This window comes from Salmo salar, chromosome 14 (assembly GCF_965601325.2).
Source record: "Salmo salar chromosome 14, fSalSal1, whole genome shotgun sequence".
Classification (NCBI taxonomy): domain Eukaryota; kingdom Metazoa; phylum Chordata; class Actinopteri; order Salmoniformes; family Salmonidae; genus Salmo; species Salmo salar.
This window is the reverse complement of record NC_138304.1, coordinates 22,995,076-23,016,592: the sequence shown is the minus strand read 5'-3', so window position 1 is coordinate 23,016,592 and position 21,517 is coordinate 22,995,076. Positions and strand designations below refer to the sequence as shown.

The window sequence follows — 21,517 nt, the reverse complement described above, 5'->3', positions numbered from 1 at the left end:
CACCTTCGCCCCCCCCCCCCCCGCCCCCCGCCCTCTCCACTGCTCACCGCTGCTCACCGCTTTCCTTCTTGAAATGAATGGTAAGCGGTGTTTCACCGCGCAACAACCTGTGCTAGTGTATCATGAGAATTGAATTTGTCAAAGTGATAGATGGCGGGGGCGCTAGATGGCGCAGAAGACCAAAGTGGTAAAGTTAATACTTTTTTCCATGTCACTTGCAGTGCTGCTGGTTAGTAGCTGACAAGATACAGTCATTGCTCTGAAAATATTGAAGAATATTTAGGAGTATCAGTTCTCTATGAAAGAACCAGTACTGTTGCAAAATTAAGACAGTAAAGTGCACACACTTGCACTTGGGAGGAATCTGGCAGATATACACAATTCATATTTTGCTGGGTGGGCGCGCGCGAGCTAAATTTAGGGTGCTAACGTGCTACTGTAGCTACCTGGCTGTTGCTACTTAGTTGGCAGCTGTTGCCTTGTAGTTTGAGCTAGCTAGCTGAGTAGCAAAAGTTCGCAAGTCCAGTAGCTGTCTTGGTTGCACAAATGGTGAGTACTGTTTATGCCATTTTAATATAGAAAAACAACTCCGCAACAGGCTTCCATCTATGCCTGTCTCGCATGCATTTGTCGTTGATTTGTTTTAGCTAGCTAACTTTAGCTGGCTACACATCAGGTTAACGTTAACTATAGACAACAGGTAACTAACTAACGTTCGCTAATTTAGTTTATAAAGATTCTAACCAATTCGTGTAACATTATTTACTTAGCTTGCTTGTTAGCTAGGTAAGGTATGGCCTAAATGCTAGCTAGATAACGTTAACGTTACATAGCTAAGATTATTTTTGTGTTCAGTGGTTGCTTGACAACCGAAATTAAAGAGACAGCGGGCCATTTCTGGCGAGCTGGGTAACGTTAGCTAGCTAGCTATCATACTTTGCCAGCAATACGGTCAGATTATATTACAACAGCATAACTAGATACCTTTAGGGAAATATGACCAACGTTAAACTGTCTGTAGTTAATCCTAGACTTGTTGAGGCTGTTTTGTCGAGTCCAAAATGCTGCTACTAGCTAACGTTAGCTACCTAGCCAGCAAACTTTAGCTAAATGTTTACAATTCATGACATTGCTTACTAACGTCAACAACATCACTATTTAACTATGTAATTGACGTTACTATTTACTAGCTAGGTAACATTATATTCTCACCCAGAAGTTCATTAAATGGCTAGAATGTTATACTGTTTGCAAGTACATTTGAGCTGTATTATTAGACATTGTTTAATTGTCACTGTCACTTTCACAGTGAGCCTGCATTATAAATGGAGATGGATAATGAACTTAAGAAATTCATCCAGCAACAGAAGGCCAGAGTAGCAGAGGATACAAAATCCACCTTACCTGGAAATAAGGGTGTGTTTCAGTGTTTATTTTTACTGTGGTGATAGAATACTGAAAATGTTGCATGTCATGTCAGCAAGCAATGACACCCATCATCTCAGATTGTTCTGAAATCGTTTCTGTAGTTAGAAACAGATAAGATGTGCATAATTTTGTTGAAAATAATTTGATCGCTGAGAAATTAAGCTAATAGATTGCTTGTCTGTCTGCCACTAACTTTAGCAGGCTTGTAAATGTATGTTGCACATGGCTAGTCGAACGCAGAACTCTTCATTGAGACAATGCTGAAACATCAATCCACAGATGAGTCGGTGCCACATTTTCATTTGTGCCGAAGTCAAAATGAAGGAAAAGAAAGCTTGCAAATTCAGTAGGCTATGGTGTGAAATGGGCTTAGAAGTGTTGTCTTTATTAATGTTAATGCAGACTGTGGTGTGCTTATCAATGCTCAACCAAAAACGCATTTCTCCCCCACTTCTATCAATAAGTTATACAAAAGTATGACTGTGTGTGAAGTGTAAAATGCATTCTCTCATGACTAAATGTGTAATGTGATATATTTTAACATTACATTTTTTTTTTTACACACAACAAATTTGATTACTAAAATATTTAATCAGTCATCTTCTACTAATGAAGGGAATGATGACATAATCTTTGCAGGAGGAAGGGAATCTGATTTAATTGGTCCTCAACTCGTGGCTCAGTCATTTAATTCAGGGTAAGTGGAGTAAGCCTCCCCCGGAGCAGGTTAGTTCTGAAGGATTTGTTGCCATAGAAATGTACCTTGCTAAAAGGTGCACCCCTTTCTTTTTACCGGTTATACAGAGTTGAACTCAGTTGATCAAAGTTACCTCGCTAACTGCTCAAACTTGCTTCGGAGGATAGCCCTCTGGTACATAGACTGCTTACAAGGTAAGAAAACCAATGTGTAATTTTGTAAATTGGGTGAACTATCCCTTTATAACGATGGGGGTGGATTCTTTAAAAAAGAATCTAATCACCTAATAGCAGGAACAGCACCATATATTGGTCAGAACAGGATCAGGATGTAGGATGGGACATAAACCCAACAACTTCAATAACCAATTTCTCTGAACAGGGGAGACATTTTTTGGGGGGACCATTTCTTTGGATTTCTCATGTCTAACTCATTGTCAGAAAAAAGCGGGGTCCAAATCAGATGTTAGGTGCTATATTTAACAACGTTATATGAATCCTATAAATTAAAATTGACAATTTGGGTGCAATCAATTAGGTTAATTTAGCAGATATTCATTTATATTTCAACAAAGTAATGTTAAACTTATATTTTTCTGTCAACAGAAATAATTTCAGAACAATCTGAGATGGTGGGTGTCAAACCTCTTTCTTGTCTTATTTGAGGTGGAATGACTCACTTGGACATGGATGAAATGCATGCTACTCTGTGTTTGGTGACAGCTGTGCAAATTATTGCAATTTTCTGACCTGTGGCTGGATCAACAGACAAAAGATCACAAGACCTATGACCACACACTCAAGGAAAATATCCCTCCATTTAAGTCGTTCACGGCACAAGGGAAAGGTACAGTATACACTGAGTGTACAAAACATTAAGAACGCCTTCCTAATATTGAGTTGCACCCCCCCACCCCCTCCTTTTGAGCTCAGACCAGCCTTGATTTGTCAGGCCATGGACTCTACAAGGTGTCAAGCATTCCACAGGGATGCTGGCCCATGATGACTCCAATGCTTCCCACAGTTGTGTCAAGTTGGCTGGATGTCCTTTGGGTAGTAGACCATTCTTGATAGACACAGGAAACTGTTGAGCGTAAAAAACCCAGCAGGGTTGCAGTTATTGACACAAACCGGTGCACCTGGCACCTACTACCATACCCCATTCAAAGCCACTTAAATATTTTTGTCTTGGCCATTCACCCTCTGAATGGCACACATACAAAATCCATGTCTCAAGGCTTAAAAATCCTTCTTTGACCTGTCTCCTCACCTTCAGCCACACTGATTGAAGTGGATTTAACAAGTGACAATAAGGGATCATAGTTTTCACCTGGATTCACTTGGTCAGTCTGTCATGGAAAGAGCAGGTTTTCATAAAGTTATGAACCCAATTTGTAAGATACTTTGTGGTAGATCTAGATCCTGACCAATGGGAAGTCTTTTATTTCATGTATACCATCCTGTTTTTCAGAGGAGAGTTGTTGTCTAAGTTTACCTTTGGGTAAAGACTATGAGAGGAAGAAACAGAAGTTACATCAAGAGCTCCGTCTGGACTACAGACACTTCATGGCTCAGGTAATAATATTACCAATGCCAAAAGTTATGTAGTTGTTACTTAAAAATGTGTAACCTGTCAGCATACATACATGGGTCACAATATTTACTTGTGTACAATAAACAAGAGCACTGGAATGGTACGAGTGCAAGGAGTCAGTGCAGGTTTCTACCATATATATATATATTTAAACAATGATCTCTGCTTTGGGCTGATTTGGACAATTTGGCCCTTAATTATAGAAAAAAAATGTCAATGCTGCTGAACCAGGCCCACCCATTCCCCTTGGGTGGATGAGCTGCTAAATTAACCTAAGAAATGCTATGTGTAGCCTATTTTATATCAAGCTCTGTCAACTGAGGCCTCTTAGTTCATTCCAACTAGCCAAATCTATATATACACTGAGTATACAAAACAACAACCACTCTTTCAACGTGAGCAAGACAAAGGAGATTATTGTGGACTACAGGAAAAGGAAGGCCAAACACACCCCCATTCACATCGAGAGTTTCAAGTTCCTTGGTGTCCATATCACCAACAAACTATCATGGTCCAAACAAACCAAGACAGTCGTGAAGAGGGCACGACAACAGCTTTTCCCCCTCCGGAGACTAAAAAGCTTTGGCATGGGTCCACAGATCCTCAAAAAGTTCTACAGCTGCACCATCGAGAGCATCCTGATCAGTTGCATCACCACCTGGTATGGCAACTGCTCGGCATCCTGCTCGGTTAGACGTACAGAGGGTAGTGCATACGGCCCAATACATCACTGGCACCAAGCTTCCTGCCATCCAGGACCTGTATACTAGGCAGTCAGAGGAAGGTCCAGTCACCCAAGTCATAGACTGTTCTTTCTGCTACAGCACGGCAAGCGGTAGAGGAGCGCCAAGTCTAAGTCCAAAAGGCTCCTTAACAGCTTCTACCCCCAGGCCATAAGACTGCTGAACAATTAATCAAATGGCCACCCAGACTATTTGCATTGGCACCCCCCCTTTATTTTTATACTGCTGCTATTTGCTGTTAATTATCTATGCATAGTCACTTTACCCTTACTTACATGAACAAATTACCTCGACTAACCTGTTCCCCCGCACATTGACTCGGTACCGGTACCCCCTGTATATAGCCTCATTTTTGTAACTTATATATATTTTTTTACTTTATTTAGTAAATATTTTCTAAACTGCGTTGTTGGTTAAGGGCTTGTAAGTAAGCATTTCACGGTAAGGCCTGTTGTATTCAGTGCATGTGACAAATAACATTTGATTTGATTTCCATGACAGACTGGCCAGGTGAATCCATGTGAAAGCTATGATCCCTTATTGATGTCACTTGTTAAATCCATTTCAATCAGGGTATATGAATCAAATCAAATTTTATTTGTCAAATGCGCCAAATACAACAGGTGTTGACCTTACAGTGAAATGCTTACTTACAAGCCCTTAACCAACAATGCAGTTTTAAGAAAATACCTAAATATAAAAAAGTAAGAGATAAGAAAAACAAATAATTAAGGAGCAGAGCAGCAGTAAATAACAATAGCGGGGCTATATACAGGGGGTACCGGTTCAGAGTCAAAGTAATTGAGTTAATTATGTACATGATGCAGGTAGGGTTATTAAAGTGGCTATGCATAGATAATAACAGAGTAGCAGCAGTGTTGGGGGGGGGGGGGGGGGGGTGCAAATAGTCTGGGTAGCCATTTGATTAGCTGTTCAGGAGTCTTATGGCTTGGGAGTAGAAGCTGTTTAGAAGCCTCTGGGACCTAGACTTGGCGCTCCGGTACCTCTTGCCGTGCGGTAGCAGAGAGAACAGTCTATGACTGGGGTGGCTGGAGTCTTTGGCAATTTTTAGGGCCTTCCTCTGACACCGCCTGGTATAGAGGTCCTGGATGGCAGGAAGCTTGGTCCCGGTGATGTACTGGGCCATACTCACTACCCTCTGTTGTGCCTTGCGGTCGGAGGCCGAGCAGTTGCCATAACAGGCAGTAATGCAACCCATCAGGATGCTCTCGATGGTGCAGCTGTAAAACCTTTTGAGGATCTGAGGACCAATGCCTAATCTTTTTAGTCTCCTGAAGGGGAATAGGTTTTGTAGTACTGTCTTGATGTGCTTGGACCATGTTAGTTTGTTGTTGATGTGGACACCAAGGAACTTGAAGCTCTCAACCTGCTCCGCTACAGCCCCGTCGATGAGAATGGGGGCATGCTCGGTCCTCCTTTTCCTGTAGTCCACAATCATCCCCTTTGTCTTGATCACTTTGTGGGAGAGGTTGTTGTCCTTGCACCACACGGTCAAGTCTCTGACCCCCTCCCTATAGGCTGTCTCATTGTTGTCAGTGATCAGGCCTACCACTGTTGTGTCATCAACAAACTTAATGATGGTGTTGGAGTTGTGCTTGGCCATGCAGTCACGAGTGAACAGGGAGTTCATGAAGGGTTAAAGACAGGTTAAAGAAGGATTTTTAAGCCTTGAGACCATTGAGACATGGATTGTGTATGTGTGCCGTTCAGAGGGTGAATGGGCAAGACAAAAATATTGAAGTGCCTTTGAACTAGGTGCCTGCCAGGCCAGGTGCACTGGTTTGTGTCAAGAACTGCAACGCTGCTGGGTTTTTCACGCTCAACAGTTTCCCATGTGTTTCAAGAATGGTCCACTACCCATTGGACATCCAGCCAACTTGACACAACTGTGGGAAGCATTGGAGTCAACATGGGCCAGCATCCCTGTAGAACGCTTTCGAGACCTTGTAGAGTCCATGGGGAGAGGGGAGCTGCGCAACTCAATATAATGTTTGGTATTCTGAGTGTATATTATTTCAAAAGGGCTGGTAAAACAGGTCTCCGTAAATTAAGAGAATTTGCTCAACGCTTCTTCTGTAAAAAAACATAAAAAAGGTGCTTGGAACCAAAAGTTGATCTTAAACTTGTCCTTTCCCTCTCATACATACAGGAGCAGATTGCCTTTCTCAGAGCTCCTCCAGACCTCCCTGATGTTCACTGCAGCCCCAGACCCCCGGTGCACCCTAAGAGGGTCCCCTCTAGGAGAGAGACAGCCATGCTGACCGAAGGCAAGAGGGGGCTGCACAGGGGAGGACACTTCCTGGTGGAGGGCAGTAGGATGGAGGGCCTGAGGCCTGAGGATGAGCTGCTCCTTCCTAGAGAGGCCAGGCTGGTGAGAGTGGACTATGACTCTGAGGAGGACCTCACAGAGGAAGATCTGGATCTTATAGAGAGGAGGAGGCTCAGACAGACTGGGTCTGAGAGAGCAGAAGAGAGGAGGCGGTTAAGAAGACACTACAAAACGGACTTCAGGTGTTTTTAAAACACTCCCTTTGTGATACAAAGCATGATGTTGCACTTACCTGTAATGGATTCAGATGTTAGCTATGTAATGGGTTAATTGTTTCTGCTGACATGGTCTTCGCTATATGCTTGACTCTAGTTCTATGTTTGAAAAAGTATTGTTAACCTTCCTCTTTTGCGCAGGGACATATCAAGGCTCAGGGACAGGAGAGTTGAGCTGCCTGACGACTACACAGAGACGAGTCATTATGCAGACAGGAAGGAGACTAACGGGTCTGTTGTTCCCGATGAGGATTACTTAGAGGCACGCTGGGGGACATCATCTCTAACCCCCAAAGCCAAGTACGTCAAACTATTCGTATTGAATAACTATACCTATAATTTCGATAACATACATTTCTAAATGATTGTGGTAACACCAATTTGGTACAAGTGAACACGATTGTATTGTCATGGCTCTCTTTTTGTTGTGGATTTTTAACGCAGTGCATTTTCTGTACGTAATGTACATTTCTGTGAACAACTGCCGAAATATTTAATCTAATCTGGATTAAAGTTTTAATTTTCCATTGTCAGGGACATTAGATGGAAAAGTACAAATGAAATGGGGCTGATGTCATCTGTTGTGCCTGGATCATGGCTTGTTCAAGCTTCTTGTGCCAGCTATTCGTAGAGATTTAGAATCCTCTCATACAATAAAATCATATGAAATCCCCAAACCAGCCTAAAATCAGACCAAAAAAACATACACTTTCACTAAAGATAGACAGTTATCGCTCAGTATTTTTCTATCTGTAAAGTGTAAGTGTACTGTGAGTGCTTATAGACGTCCTATCTGCCAGGCTGCAGGTACCAGCAGGGATGAGACCCAATGGAAGATCCAGATCCTCTACCAAGAAGGACGAGCCTGAATTTGCTACCGGACTAATGATTGGTAAGACCAATTCTGTTCAGATTTTTCTTAACTAAGGTTATAACTACATGAGTTTATTTGTTGATATTTCTCAAAAAATGTGTTGATATGGCATTTCTGACAGGGGCTGCAGATGCAGATGCTGCCTTGCAGAGAAGGAAGGAGAGGTACAGGCAGGAGCTGCAGGAGCAGATAGCTGAACAGCAGAGGAATAAGAAAAGGTGATTGTTCATGTTTGTTTGATCCTGCTGTATGTGAAGAAGAAAACCTTACATTATCCATCTTAGTGAGATGAGCTACAGGGTCTACATAGACTCATTTTAGCAGCATTGTAGTCTGAGGTAGATTTGTTTATAAGGCTGTGTTTACACAGCCAGCGAAATTCTGATCTTTTCCCACTAATTGGTCTTTTGACCAATTTGATCAGATCTTTTGCCTAATAATTGGACAAAAGATATGAATTACTGCTGCTTACTAGTGGGGAGAACCTCATGAACAGTCTATGTTCTTTGTCTTATTAGAGAGAAGGATTTGGAGCTCAGAGTTGCTGTGACAGGGTTGACTGACCTGGAGAAACAGGCAGATTGGATCAAACCACTTGGAGCAGTGAATGGTGGCGACCATGCCAGAAAGAGAAAAGACAGCTTTTACCCACCAGGCCAAGCTGTGGACGTACCAGGTGATGAGTTAAATAGAAAACCCAGTGAGGAGAACCGAGAGAGGCTTCCCCCTGAGCAGCCCCGCATGGCCTTCCAGTCCCCCCTGCTGGAGTACAGCCACGCCCTGGGCCTCAGCAGTAGAGGCATCTCCCCTTACAGCCAGGCCATTCACAGGAGCATGGACACCCCCAGGTAGCGAAGAAGTAGTAATCCTCATCTGCGTCCTAAATGACACTCAGGGCTCTGGTAAAAAGTGGTGCACTATATAGGAAATGGGGTGCCATTTGGGATACACCCCTGATCTATTCAATCTGATACATTCACTAGATTGTTTGACACAATTAAACATTGCTGTATGATTTAGAATTTCTGTTTCAGGATTCCAGGTTTCTTTCCTCATCCACCATCCACATTGGCAGATGCACATAGAAGTCCCTATGACAAGGTCTACCTCTACCATGGCGCAAGGAATCCACTGGACCCTAACCTGGCCAACTGTAAGCACTACCAGTCTAAGTTAAATATTCAAGCTACATCAGTAGATTCAAATGGTTAAATACTAGTAAAAAAAATTGATTGATTGGAGTGAAAGCGTATGATCTAGCCTAATTTGTGTTTTGTGGTATTATATAATATGTATTGGGTTACATATTTCATGTGTGTTAGCTAGGAAATTAGCCCATGTCATGTTGCTATACACTTAGAAAGAGGTGTACGTTGGTTTGACTGAAAGTATGTTCATTAGTGTTTGGTGGTTCTATGTTAGATGGTCAGATCCCGCTGACAGGAGGGGGGCAGCCTGTGTCCTACCTGAGCCTTCCTCCTGCAGGGCCTCACCCCAGCCAGACACAGCACAGCCCTCCCAGTCAGCACAGAGGGAGCAGCCATCCAGAGCCCCCTCCACAGTAAGTACCCTACTAGTCATCTTATCCTGTCGCTACCCTTCAAAATCCACTCTTCAGTAAGTAAGCCTTGTCTGAGTCAGAGGCTCTTGCCCTATGGGCCAATCTCCTGTTTCTGTAGGATGAGGCAGCTTGATGTACAATTACCCCCTGGACAGGATGCTAGTCTCTTCAGGCTACCCTATTTGTGCCCTGTGTTGGACTTCTGAGAAGGTCATGCTCACTGGCCGTCTGGACAGACAGGACTGTTGTTCCCTCCCTGCTGAGTGACGACTGCAGCCTGCACTGGTCTGCTCTGGACAGCTCTGAGCTCTCCCTCCTCCCTTACATCTGCCATCTTTCTTTCTCCCTCCCAATAACTGTCCTCTCTCTCTCTCTCTCTCCCTTCTCCTCTGGCAATCTGAACATCTTTCTCAGTGATAGATTGAAATGTATCAATGCGGGAAATGTGACAAACCACATCAATTGTGTACCTCCCATTTGCCATACCTTTTTGCATGGTATTGATCATTTCAAGTTGTTACATAGATGTATTTCATAGTAGTGAACACAAAGGAATACATGAGTAAATATTTAATCTCTTTCAGCAGACCTGCCAGTGACGCTGCTTTCTTGGGTTCAGGGATTGGAGGATTTCCCGCCGAGCAGATCAAGCCATCTAAACAGTGTGTGTTAAGTTACAAGGAGGCACTGAGACAACAGGTACATTTTGAATGTGATTGTGGAAGGCAGCAGTGTCTTTCTCCTCAATGCGTGCATGCATTTCGTCACAGTGTGTTATTTCGGCAGGGAGACACCAGGAAAGGGAGGAGTCAGCTTTTTTGCCAGGTAACATAGGTCATGCCATAATAATTCAAGCACATGCGTAAATGAGGGATACAAAGCATGTTTAAAGCAGGTGCTTCTACACAGGTGTGGTTCCGGGGTAATTAAGCATTTAACATTCCATCATGCTTAGAAATGCTGGTCAGGCCATTATTTTGGCTAACATGGCTCTGACCCCATAAGATTACAATGCCCCCATCCACAGGGTCACTGAATGGTTTGATGAGCATAAAAATGATATAAACCATATGCCATGGCCATCTGTCACCAGATCTCAACCCAATTGAACACTTATAGGAGATTCTGGATCGGCGCCTGAACAGGGTTTTCCACCAGCATCAACAAAACACCAACTTACGGAATTTCTCATGGAAGAATAGTGTCACATCCCTCCAACAGAGTTCCAGACACTAGTAGAATCTATGCCAAGGTGCATTGAAGCTGTTCCGGGTCGTGGTGGGATCAACGCCCTATTAAGACACTTTATGTTGGTGTATTTATTTTGGCAGTTACATGTGTTATGTGTAGTAGAATCAGATTGTTTTGTTTTTCTGAACCCATTCCCTCAGACATTCTCACAGCAATATACCAATAGGTATGCCTATCAATATACCATTGCACAATTCTCTATTGTGCTCTTTGCTTGACCAGTGAAGACAAAAGCACATCTGGGTTGTACAGAATGGAATAACTTTTTTTCCTGTGAGGGAACTTCATTTTTGGATAATTGGTATTCTAATGAAAGTGTTCCATCCAAACCTGACTGCAGATCCAGGATAGACAGGAGCGGCGGAGGCTGGACAGGGAGGAGAGGGATCGCTATGAGGCCAAGCTGGAGGCAGACATGAAGAACCACGACCCCTGGGGGAGAGGGGGAGGAGGAGCACCCCTCAGAGACAGCAGGGGCAACCTCATCAGTACGTTCCCTCTGCGACTTCCCTCCCTCCACACTATGGTCCACATATTCTCTGTGTTTTCTCACCTTTCAGTAGACATACGTTTGGAGACTGAGCGCAGAGGGAAGAATGTGTAATATTTAAAACCTTTGTAAAGATTACTAATCGTGTGAATTGTCACCAGCCGATCTGCACCAGATGCACAAGCATAATGAGGAGGCCTACATCAACCCTGAGACATGGCAGAAGATGGCGACAGCCACCGTGACAGTACTCCGAGAGGAGGACACTCGACCTCCCTCCACCCACAGAGTCTCAGGTAGTTACAGGGGCTTTCACATTGATGTGATTCTCTATAAGGCATATGCAACAGGACCGAGAGGAAGGGTGCATCCCAAATGTCATTCTATTCCGTACATAGTTCACTACTTCTGACCAGAGCCCTATTGGCCGTTTAGGACACAACCCAAAGTGGTAGTGGCACCCTGCCAACCTGTCCAGCTCGCTGTGTCAGGCTCAGCTAACATGTTATTTTGTCCTGTGGGTTTCTGTCAACAGGTTTTGTTCAGGCTCCTTTGTTTGCCAGAGGCAGTGTTTTTGGTAACCGGCCCACACCACAGCAAGTCCACGAACAGGACAAGCACAAGGCTTACCTCAAACAACAGGTACTGGATGTCCCGCCTCGGCACTGTGTGGCTAAAATAGTCTTTTCACATCATCAGCTGAAATTCACAAAGTCATGTAAAAAAGCTTATTGCAGAGCTTAAATAACAATGTTGTACTGATGCGCATTGAGGGTTTGGTTTACCTTAGTCAGCTAAGATATGTGATTGGATACATGTACACACTCAGTGATTACCCTGATTGTCTGTCCTGCTGCCTAGATTGAAGAGAAGCGTAAGAAGGAGGCAGAGGAGAGAGAGAGCCAGAGGCTGGAGGAGGAGAAGGAGGAGAAGAGGCTGGCTGAGCAGAGGGAACGCATCCAGAGAGAGTATGAAGAAGAACAGGACAGGAAGAAACGCAAGGAGATGGAGGTCAGTATTAACTGGACCAGGGCTTGGATTCACTAAGGGAGCTTTAGCATTAGGTTACACTGCAATACTCTAGCTACTAATATGAGTAACATGTCAATCAGCTGAATGCTATCGTATGACATGAGTCATTCAGTTCAGTAAATCGTTATTGTAACACACACACATTTCAGAGGACTGAACAAGGTTTTTCTCCCTCCAGCAAAAAGCCAAGAATGAGCAGCTGATCCGTCTGGCTGAGGAGCGAAAGAAAGAGGTGGAGAGGAAGAAGAAAGAGGCAGAGGAGAAGGAGAACTCTGCCCTGAGGAAGCAGTATGAGAAGGAGAGACAGGCACGTCTAGAGGAGGTGAGCTGACTGGAAAACGCTCAGTTTGACCCTCTGAACATCGAGGGGCGGTTTACTGTATACATTAAGCCTATTCCTCGACTAGAAATCATGCTCAATGGAGAATCTCCATTTAAAGCACTCCACTTAATCTGTGTCCGGGAAACTGAGTTGAGTGACGACATTATGGTTGTCTGTCTAAAAGGTACCAAGGGAGCCGTCTCCCCCCATCCCCACCCTCCAGAAGAGGTATCAGGCTCCCCAGTACACCCCCAGACCTCCGTCCATGGACAGCCGTCGCTCTACTGCTGTCTCCCTGTCTGTGAGTGACTTCCAGAGCCCACAGCATGTCCTCTTCCACACTATGAGGAGATATTAGTGGAGAATGACTGGGTCTGGTCTTCCTTCCTCTCTTCCCCCTGTAGGAGCGTTCTCTATCAGGGCTCCAGTCCCCTCCAGTCCCAGCCCGCTGGAACCAGCTGAGAGCTGCCGGTAACACTGACTCCCACAATAATACAATACATAGTTGTTAAAAAAAAACGGTTTTCTCTCAACTTCTGAGATACTGATGTCTGTCTGTGCGTGCCAGAAGACCAGCGGGGTGTGATCAGTGAACTGTCGGTGCTGCGCAGACAGCTGCGTAGCGAGCAGAAACGTCTGGAGGTCCAGCTGCTGCAGTCAGAGTGGGAGGAGCTGGACTCACCTATGAGTGACAGGTAAGGCTGGTGAGGTGATGCCCTCCACTGTTGGTCTCATGGCTTCAGCAAGCCAAGGGTCCAGGCTGTGTGTTAGGACACTACAACTATCTATAGGCTGTGTCTCCAGGCTGACCGATACTGTGTCCAGGCTCAGGGACAGGGAGCGGCCCCAGGTGGATGTGTTTGACATGGCCAGACTGCAGCTGCAGGCCCCTGTCAGGAGACCCTCCTCCAGGAACACAGAGCCCAACTACCTGCATAGGATCCATGACTCGCTACAGCTCCGATACAGAGGTGAAGGAATACAGCGATTGTTTGATGAATACTGGGCCGGTCCCAAATGGCACCCTATTCCCTATGTAGGGTCTCGTCAGAAGTGCACTAGATAGGGAATAGGGTGCCATTGGCTCAGGGCACTGATTGTTATACTTGAAGTCTAACAGCACAGTGTTCATCAAACAAATGCAGCAACTGGGGTTGTGTAGATCCCCTGTCACACTTTACTTTTTTAGTGCTCTAATCTTTACCAGGGTGATCAGTGTTGTCATTCAGTATTGAATGGAGAAGTCATTGTTTGTGCTGCAGATGTTGATTCCAGAGAGGAGGAAGGTCATGGTTACTGTGAGCCCCCTAGGGACAGAGCTGGACAGAGGGTGGACATCCAGAGACGGGCTGATTACAGGGTGCAGCAGCGCAGGATCAACAGCCTGAGAGAACCTGTTGACGGTCAGCAGCATTATCACCAAACACACACACACACACTGTCTGCACACTCAATATCAACCTCTACTCACTGTCTACAGACTCAATATCAACCTCTACTCACTGTCTACAGACTCAATATCAACCTCTACACACTGTCTACAGACTCAATATCAACCTCTACACACTGTCTACAGACTCAATATCAACCTCTACTCACTGTCTACAGACTCAATATCAACCTCTACTCACTGTCTAGACTCAATATCAACCTCTACTCACTGTCTACAGACTTAATATCAACCTCTACTCACTGTCTACAGACTCAATATCAACCTCTACTCACTGTCTGCAAACTCAATATCAACCTCTACTCACTGTCTACAGACTCATTATTAAATAATCATTGATCACCTACCCGTTGACCGCTCTATCAATAACTAACTTATCAGACGTTGTAAGGGGCTTGAAAATTATTTGTCTTCGCATTTTACAGATTGTTTTGACCTGTCACCACCCCAGCAACAAAACCATTATTTGGTGAGTTTATACTGACCAGTTCATTTAGCTATTGCACTGAACCACGTACAGTGGTTTATTTGCTGTACAGTACAGCTTGTCTGTGTGTGTGTGTCACTAAGCCTGTACACTCTGTTCTCCCCAGAGGAATGCAGTGGGGGATCATATGAAAGGTTCCTTGTTGGAGTCTGACAGTGCCTTCATTGGTAGGCCCCTTGTGGTTCACTACTATCCCTGTGTAGTAAGGGAAGGCGTGCATTGGGAATAACACATGGGGTGCATCCCAAATGGTACTCTATTTCCCAAATAGTGCACTACTTTTGACCGGCGGCCTATGGGCTCTGGTCAAAAGTAGTGCACTATATAGGGAATACGGTACCATTTCGGACACACCCCAGGTTTTGTAAGGGAAAGAGTGTCTTGAGAATCACACCACTAACTAGAGTACCAGTCAAAAGTTTGGACACCTACTCATTCAAGGGTTTTACTATTCTCTACATTGGAGAATATTGGCAAAGACATCAAAACTATGAAATAACACATGGAATAACCAAAAAAAAACGAAATATATTTTAGGTTCTTCTGAGTAGCCACCCTTTGCCTTGATGACAGCTTTGCACACTCTTGGCATTCTCTAAACCAGCTTCATGAGGAATGTTTTTCCAGCAGTCTTGAAGGAGTTCCCACATATGCTGAGCACTTGGTGGCTGCTTTTCCTTCACTCTGTGGTCCAACTCATCCCAAACCCTCTCAATTGGGTTGAGGTCGGGTCATCTGATACAGCACTCATCACTCTCCTTGATTAAATAGCCCTTGCACAGCCTGGAGATGTGTTTTGGGTCATTGTCCTGTTGAAGAAAAACAAATTATAGTCCCACTAAGCGCAAACTAGATGGGATGGTGTATCGCTACAGAATGCTGTGGTAGCCATGCTGGTTAAGTGTGCCTTGAATTCTAAATAAATCAGTGTCACTACCTCCTCCATGCTTCACGGTGGGAACCACACATGCGGAGATCTGTTCACCTACTCTGCATCTCACAAAGACATGGTAGTTGGAACCAAAATTCTCCAATTTGGACTCATCAGAAAAATTGAAAGATTTCCACCGGTCTAATGTCCATTGCTCGTGTTTCTTGGCCCAAGAAAGTCTCTTCTTCTTTTTGGTGTCCTTTAGTAGTGGTTTCTTTGCAGCAATTCGACCATGAAGGCCTGAGTCACGCAGTCTCCTCTGAACAGTTGATGTTGAGATGTGTCTGTTACTCTGAAGCATTTATTTGTGCTGCAATTTCTGAGGCTGGTAACTAATGAACTTATCCTCTGCAGCAGAGGTAACTCTTGAGTCTTCCTTTCCTGTGGCGGTCCTCATGCGACCAAGTTTCATCCTAGCACTTGATGGTTTTTGTGACTGCACATTTTTCCGAATTGACTGACCTTCATGTCTTAAAGTAATGATGGACTGTCATTTCTCTTTGCTTATTTGAGCTGTTCTTGCCATAATATGGACTTGGTCCCCTACCTTGTCACAACACAACTGATTTTAAGAAGGAAAGAAATTCCACAAGTTAACTTTGAACAAGGCACACCTGTTAATTGTAATGCATTCCAGGTGACTACCTCATGATGCTGGTTGAGAGAATGCCAGAGTGTGCAAAGCTGTCACTTTTATTTTTATTTAACCAGGCAAGTTAGTTAAGAACAAATTCTTATTTACAATGACGGCCTACCAAAAGGCAAAAGGCCTCCTGCAGGGACAGGGGCCTGGGATTTAAAAAAAAGAAGAGATAAATATAGGACAAAACACACATCACAACAACACTACATAGAGAGACCTAAGACAACAACACAACATGGTACAAACATTGGGCACAGTCAACAGCACAAAGGTCAAGAAGGTAGGGGACAACAATGCATCACACAAAGCAGCCACAACTGTCAGTAAGAGTGTCCATGATTAGGGTTAGAGTCTTTGAATGATGAGATTGAGATAAAACTGTCCAGTTTGAGTGTTTGTTGCAGCTTGTTCCAGTCGCTAGCTGCAGCGAACTTAAAAGAGGAGCGACCCAGGGATGTGTGTGCTTTGGGGACCTTTAACAGAATGTGACTGGCAGAATGGGTGGAGGGTGAGGGCTGCAGTAGATATCTCAGATAGTGGGGAGTGAGGCCTAAGAGGGTTTTATAAATAAGCATCAACCATTGGGTCTTGCGCCGGGTACACAGAGATGACCAGTTTACAGAGGAGTATAGAGTGCAGTGATGTGTCCTATAAGGAGCATTGGTGGCAAATCTGATGGCCGAATGGTAAAGAACATCTAGCCGCTCGAGAGCACCCTTACCTGCCGATCTATAAATTATGTCTCCGTAATCTAGCATGGGTAGGATGATCATCTGAATCAGGGTTAGTTTGGTAGCTGGGGTGAAAGAGGAGCGATTACGATAGAGGAAACCAAGTCTAGATTTAACTTTAGTCTGCAGCTTTGATATGTGCTGAGAGAAGGACAGTGTACCGTCTAGCCATACTCCCAAGTACTTGTATGAGGTGACTACCTCAAGCTCTAAACTCTCAGTGGTAGTAATCACACCTGTGGGGAGGGGGGCATTCTTCTTACCAAACCACATGACCTTTGTTTTGGAGGTGTTCAGAAAGCTTGTTGGACACACAGAAAGCTTTGTTGGAGAGCATTTAACACAAAATCTGGGGAGAGGCCAGCTGAGTATAAGACTATCATCTGCATATAAATGGATGAGAGCTTCCTACTGCCTGAGCTATGTTGTTGATGTAAATTGAGAAGAGCGTGGGGCCTAGGATTGAGCCTTAGGGTACTCCCTTGGTGACAGGCAGTGGCTGAGACAGCAGATTTTCTGACTTTATTCACTGCACTCTTTGAGAGAGGTAGTTAGCAAACCAGGCCAAAGACCCCTCAGACACCAATACTCCTTAGCCGGCCCACAAGAATGGAATGGTCTACTGTATCAAAAGCTTTGGCTAAGTCAATAAAAATAGCAGCACAATATTGCTTAGAATCAAGGGTAATGGTGACATCATTGAGGATCTTTAAGGTTGCAGTGACACATCCATAACCTGAGCGGAAACCAGATTGCATACCCGAGAGAATACTATAGACATCAAGAAAGCCAGTCAGATGATTATTGACAAGTTTTTCCAACACTTTTGATAAACAGGGCAAAATAGAGATAGGCCTATAACAGTTAGGATCAGCTTGATCTCCCCCTTTAAATAAAGGATGAACTGTGGCTGCCTTCCAAGCAATAGGAACCTCCCCAGAAAGGAGAGACAGGGGCAGCAACCTTAAAGAAGAGAGGGTGTTTTTTGGGGGGGTCAAGTTTAAGGAGCTCCTTTAGCACCTCGGACTCAGTGACTGCCTGCATGGGGAAACTTTGTAGCGGGGCAGGGGAAAAAGAGGGAGAAGCATCGGGGATAGTCACATTAGAAGGGGTGGGAGATGAGGAAATGTTGGACGGGCAAGGAGGCATGGCTGAGTCAAATAGGAATCCTGACTTAATGAGTGATTAAAGAGCTCAGCCATGTGCTTCTTGTCAGTAACAACATTAAGGGACATGGGCAGCTGTGAGGAGGAGGGTTTATTCTCCAGATCTTTAACCGTTTTCCAGAACTTCTTGGGGTTAGACCCACAGAGAGAACTGATCCTTAAAGTAACTCACTTTGGCCTTCCGGATAGCCTGAGTACACTTATTTCTTTGCCTGAACGATAGCCAGTCAGCTTGAGTGTGCCGAGCCTTTCGCTAAATGCAATTCTTGAGGTGGAGTAACTCTGCAAGATCACGGTCAAACCAGGGGCTGAACCTGTTAATTCTCATTTTCTTTATGGGGGTGTGTTTGTTAACAATACCACTGAAAATATATTTTTTAAAAGGTCCAAGCGTCTTTGACAGAGGGGGATCAAGCTAATTCTATACCATTTTACAGAGGCCAGTTCATGAAGGAAGGCTTGCTCATTAAAGTTTTTTAGCAAGTGTCTGACAAATCAGGACAGGTCGTTTCACTGAGCAGCCATTACGAACACAGGCTGTAAAACAGTGATCACTAAGGTCATTACAGAAAACACCAGACTGATACCTATCAGGATTATTTGTGAGGATAACATAGAGGAGAGTAGCCTTTTCTGTGTGTTTGGAGTCTTACTTTGTGGGATTGGTGATAATCTGAGGAAGATTTAGGGAGTCCCATTGCTTTAGGACTTGGTCAGGTGGTTTAAGCATGTCCCAGTTTAGGTCACCTAGCAGGACAAATTCAGACTTGGTATAAGGGGCCAGGAGAGAGCTTAGGGCAGGTAGGGTACAGGCCAGTGCTGATAGAGGACGATAGCACCCAGCAACAAAGAGCTATTTGAAAGATTAATGCTTTTAACCAGCAAATCAAATTGTTTGGGGACAGACTTGGTGGAGACAACTGAGCATTGAAGGTGATCCTTGGTAAAGAGTGCCACTCCCCCACCTTTGGAAGATCTGTCTTGCTGAAAAAGGTTATAACCAGAAAGGTTAACATCAGTATTCAAAACACTCTTTCTTAACCACATCTCAGTAATGACCAACACATCTGGATTGGAGCTGTGAACCCACACTTTCAATTGATTCGTTTTAGGTAATAAGCTTCTAGTGTTGACGTGCAGAAAACCCAGGCTTTTACGAGAGCAGAAATCAGTGAAGCAGATATCAGAGCACAAGTCAGAATTGGGGCTAGCAACTGCAGATGGGCCAGGGTGTACATGCACATTTCCAGATATCATCAACAGTAATACAATCAAGACACGGCATAGTACAGGGAGAGCTCTGCAGTGCTGACTTGACATCTGAATGTGCAAAGGGTTGTTACTTTGCATCAATGCAAAGGGTAGTTACTTTAAAGAATCTCAAATAAACAAATACAAATATTTTATAACACTTTTTGGGTTACTACATGATTCCATGTGTGTTATTTCATAGTTTTGATGTCTTCAATATTATTCTACAATGTAAAAATGTAAGAAAAACCCTGGAATGAGTAGGTGTGTCCAAACTTTTGACTGGTACTGTATACTTAATCAGTGATTTGTCTCCAGATCCCATGGGTGAAGCCTTTCCAGTGCCCCCCACACCTGAGCCCCAGCTCTCAGCCAGGGAGAGGAGGAGGCTGGCCAAGAGGGCAGACCTGCACAATGTAAGTCCTCTGACAGTCTCAAATAGTTCAGTTCAGACTCTATCTGGGACCATATTCTCCTAGTGTCTCAGTGGGGGGTGGGGCTGATCTCAGATCCATGCAAACTTATCATTATCTAAAAGGCAAAACTGATCCTAATTCAGCACTGAGACGCTTGACACAAACAGCCCCTGATCCCTACATTGTGAATATGGCCTCACTTCTTAAATGAAGAGGCCAGTGGCAGCTCTCCATTGAAAATGCTATATTCCTCTACCGTCATTATATCTTGTGCTCTGGCTTGTTTAGGAGCGGGTGTGCTCCAGAGAGCCTGTGGGCCAGCCAGAGACCTACTCCCACCAGTCAGAGGCCAGTCTCAACACTGAGCAGCATGGCAGACGGCATAACCACCACAGGACCAAGAGGCTGCCGGCTATGAGCCACTACGGCCTCGGAACAGGTGGGTGAAGACGGCAATGATTATAGAGATAAAACCGTAGAGGCTGTCATAGTGTGCCAGAATAGGACAATCTATATCTACCTGGAAGATCTCTCTATGAATGAGTATTAAGAAGATGGGTTGTAGGTATCTCTTCACGGTTGCTCTCTTGTCCAGCAGACCTGTCTAGCGATGAAGATGCGTCTCCGCAGGTTTCCCCTCGTGCCCCAGAACCCCGGGGCTCAGTGGATATGGTTGCCATGGAGCCATGGATCAGACCAGGCACCTCAGAGACTCTGAAGCGCTTAATGACCGGTCAGACCCCCCGAAGGGAGAGGCTGACCAGCAGAGAGTCTGCCATCCAGGACTAGGAAAGCCCCTCGACCCATCATAGCTAACCTTACACCCTCCCTCAGGTTGTACTATTGATATTACAGCTTTGTTAGACCTGACAGTTTTTCTGCGCAAAAATAATAACACAAGCATTGTGGAGACAAACATTTTTGTGCAGACAAACTCAGTTGTATCACAACTGTTGTCAAACGCTTTGTACATCAGCTGTACAACCGAGTGTTTAGGGAGCCTACATTTGTACACATCCATCACTTGGCTTGATGCATCTACATCCGTGGATGAAGACACAGTATCTCCTCAACACAGAAGGATCATCTGCTTTAGCTTCTAGATTGATGTTGACTAACTTAGCCCTTTGCTTTTGTATCATGGTCTACCTCTGAAAATGCCTCGTTAATTTGCAATGCAGAATTAAGCTTCTTGTGAAAAAATGCATAGATTGTACTTTCATGAAAAATATGTAGATTGTCTGAGAATGGTAGGCAACTCCATTCCTATAAGGACAGTGTGTGCAGGCATTTGCTCCAGTCAAGCACTATTGAAGTTGATTAGTTAAGCCTGCCCGTTGCCATCCTCTGAAAGGCGTATTAGAAAGTGATCTAGGGTTGCCTTAGCCTGATGTCCTGAACTGTTCCAAAGACTAATATTTATTCATGTTTTAAATGTATTGTATAAAAATGGCACTACCTTTCATGTAAATTGTGTTAATGGCATGTTTTAAAATATTTGAAAATGTGACCTCATTTTCAACCTAATTAAATTATTTTAGATAAAGTTTTGTTAGCGGTTTAATTTGCATTCTGGAGCATGCACCAAAGTCATAAGTAACTTAAATATTCAGTGAAAAAAAGTCAAATAATCCTACAGGAAAATAGGGTCTCTTACAACAGCATAGTGATGTACCTGAAAATCTGTCAACAAAGTTACTTCTATTGCATATCAATGCAGAGTTAAACCTTTGTACACTTGATTACCACCTGGAACATTCTCATTAGTCAGAGTTGATCTAACAAAAATTAATGTATAGCTCGTTCCCCGATGTAACTGACACTCAGACACTTTAACCCAAACATTATCCTCAAATTTGCATCTTGATTTCACAGGTGGCTAAGTG

At 44.1% G+C, this 21,517-nt stretch overlaps 1 protein-coding gene across 11 annotated transcripts; it reads left to right on the top strand.

The window, feature by feature from the left end:
* The first annotated feature begins 48 nt into the window (after window positions 1–48).
* On the top strand, window positions 49–21,177 carry LOC106569036 (centrosome and spindle pole-associated protein 1). Of its 11 annotated transcripts, XM_082960849.1 has the most exons (28): window positions 1,310–1,416; window positions 2,068–2,125; window positions 2,233–2,319; window positions 2,731–2,971; window positions 3,596–3,699; window positions 6,632–6,993; window positions 7,168–7,326; window positions 7,827–7,918; window positions 8,022–8,118; window positions 8,419–8,748; window positions 8,935–9,053; window positions 9,323–9,461; window positions 10,046–10,160; window positions 11,053–11,200; window positions 11,364–11,498; window positions 11,738–11,844; window positions 12,064–12,213; window positions 12,413–12,556; window positions 12,741–12,857; window positions 12,961–13,027; window positions 13,125–13,251; window positions 13,382–13,527; window positions 13,819–13,959; window positions 14,432–14,475; window positions 14,600–14,660; window positions 19,534–19,631; window positions 19,920–20,070; window positions 20,227–21,177. In XM_082960849.1, the coding sequence occupies exons 5-28, from the start codon at window positions 3,691–3,693 to the stop codon at window positions 20,418–20,420; spliced, it is 3,252 nt and encodes a 1,083-aa protein (XP_082816975.1). In that variant the 5' UTR covers window positions 1,310–1,416; window positions 2,068–2,125; window positions 2,233–2,319; window positions 2,731–2,971; window positions 3,596–3,690; the 3' UTR covers window positions 20,421–21,177. The 11 variants fall into 11 exon arrangements, with proteins under 11 accessions (XP_082816967.1, XP_082816969.1, XP_082816970.1 ...); XM_082960850.1 differs by lacking the exons at window positions 2,068–2,125; window positions 2,233–2,319 and adding an exon at window positions 201–549 and having other exon boundaries at window positions 2,893–2,971; XM_082960845.1 differs by lacking the exon at window positions 3,596–3,699.
* Window positions 21,178–21,517: the final 340 nt, after the last annotated feature.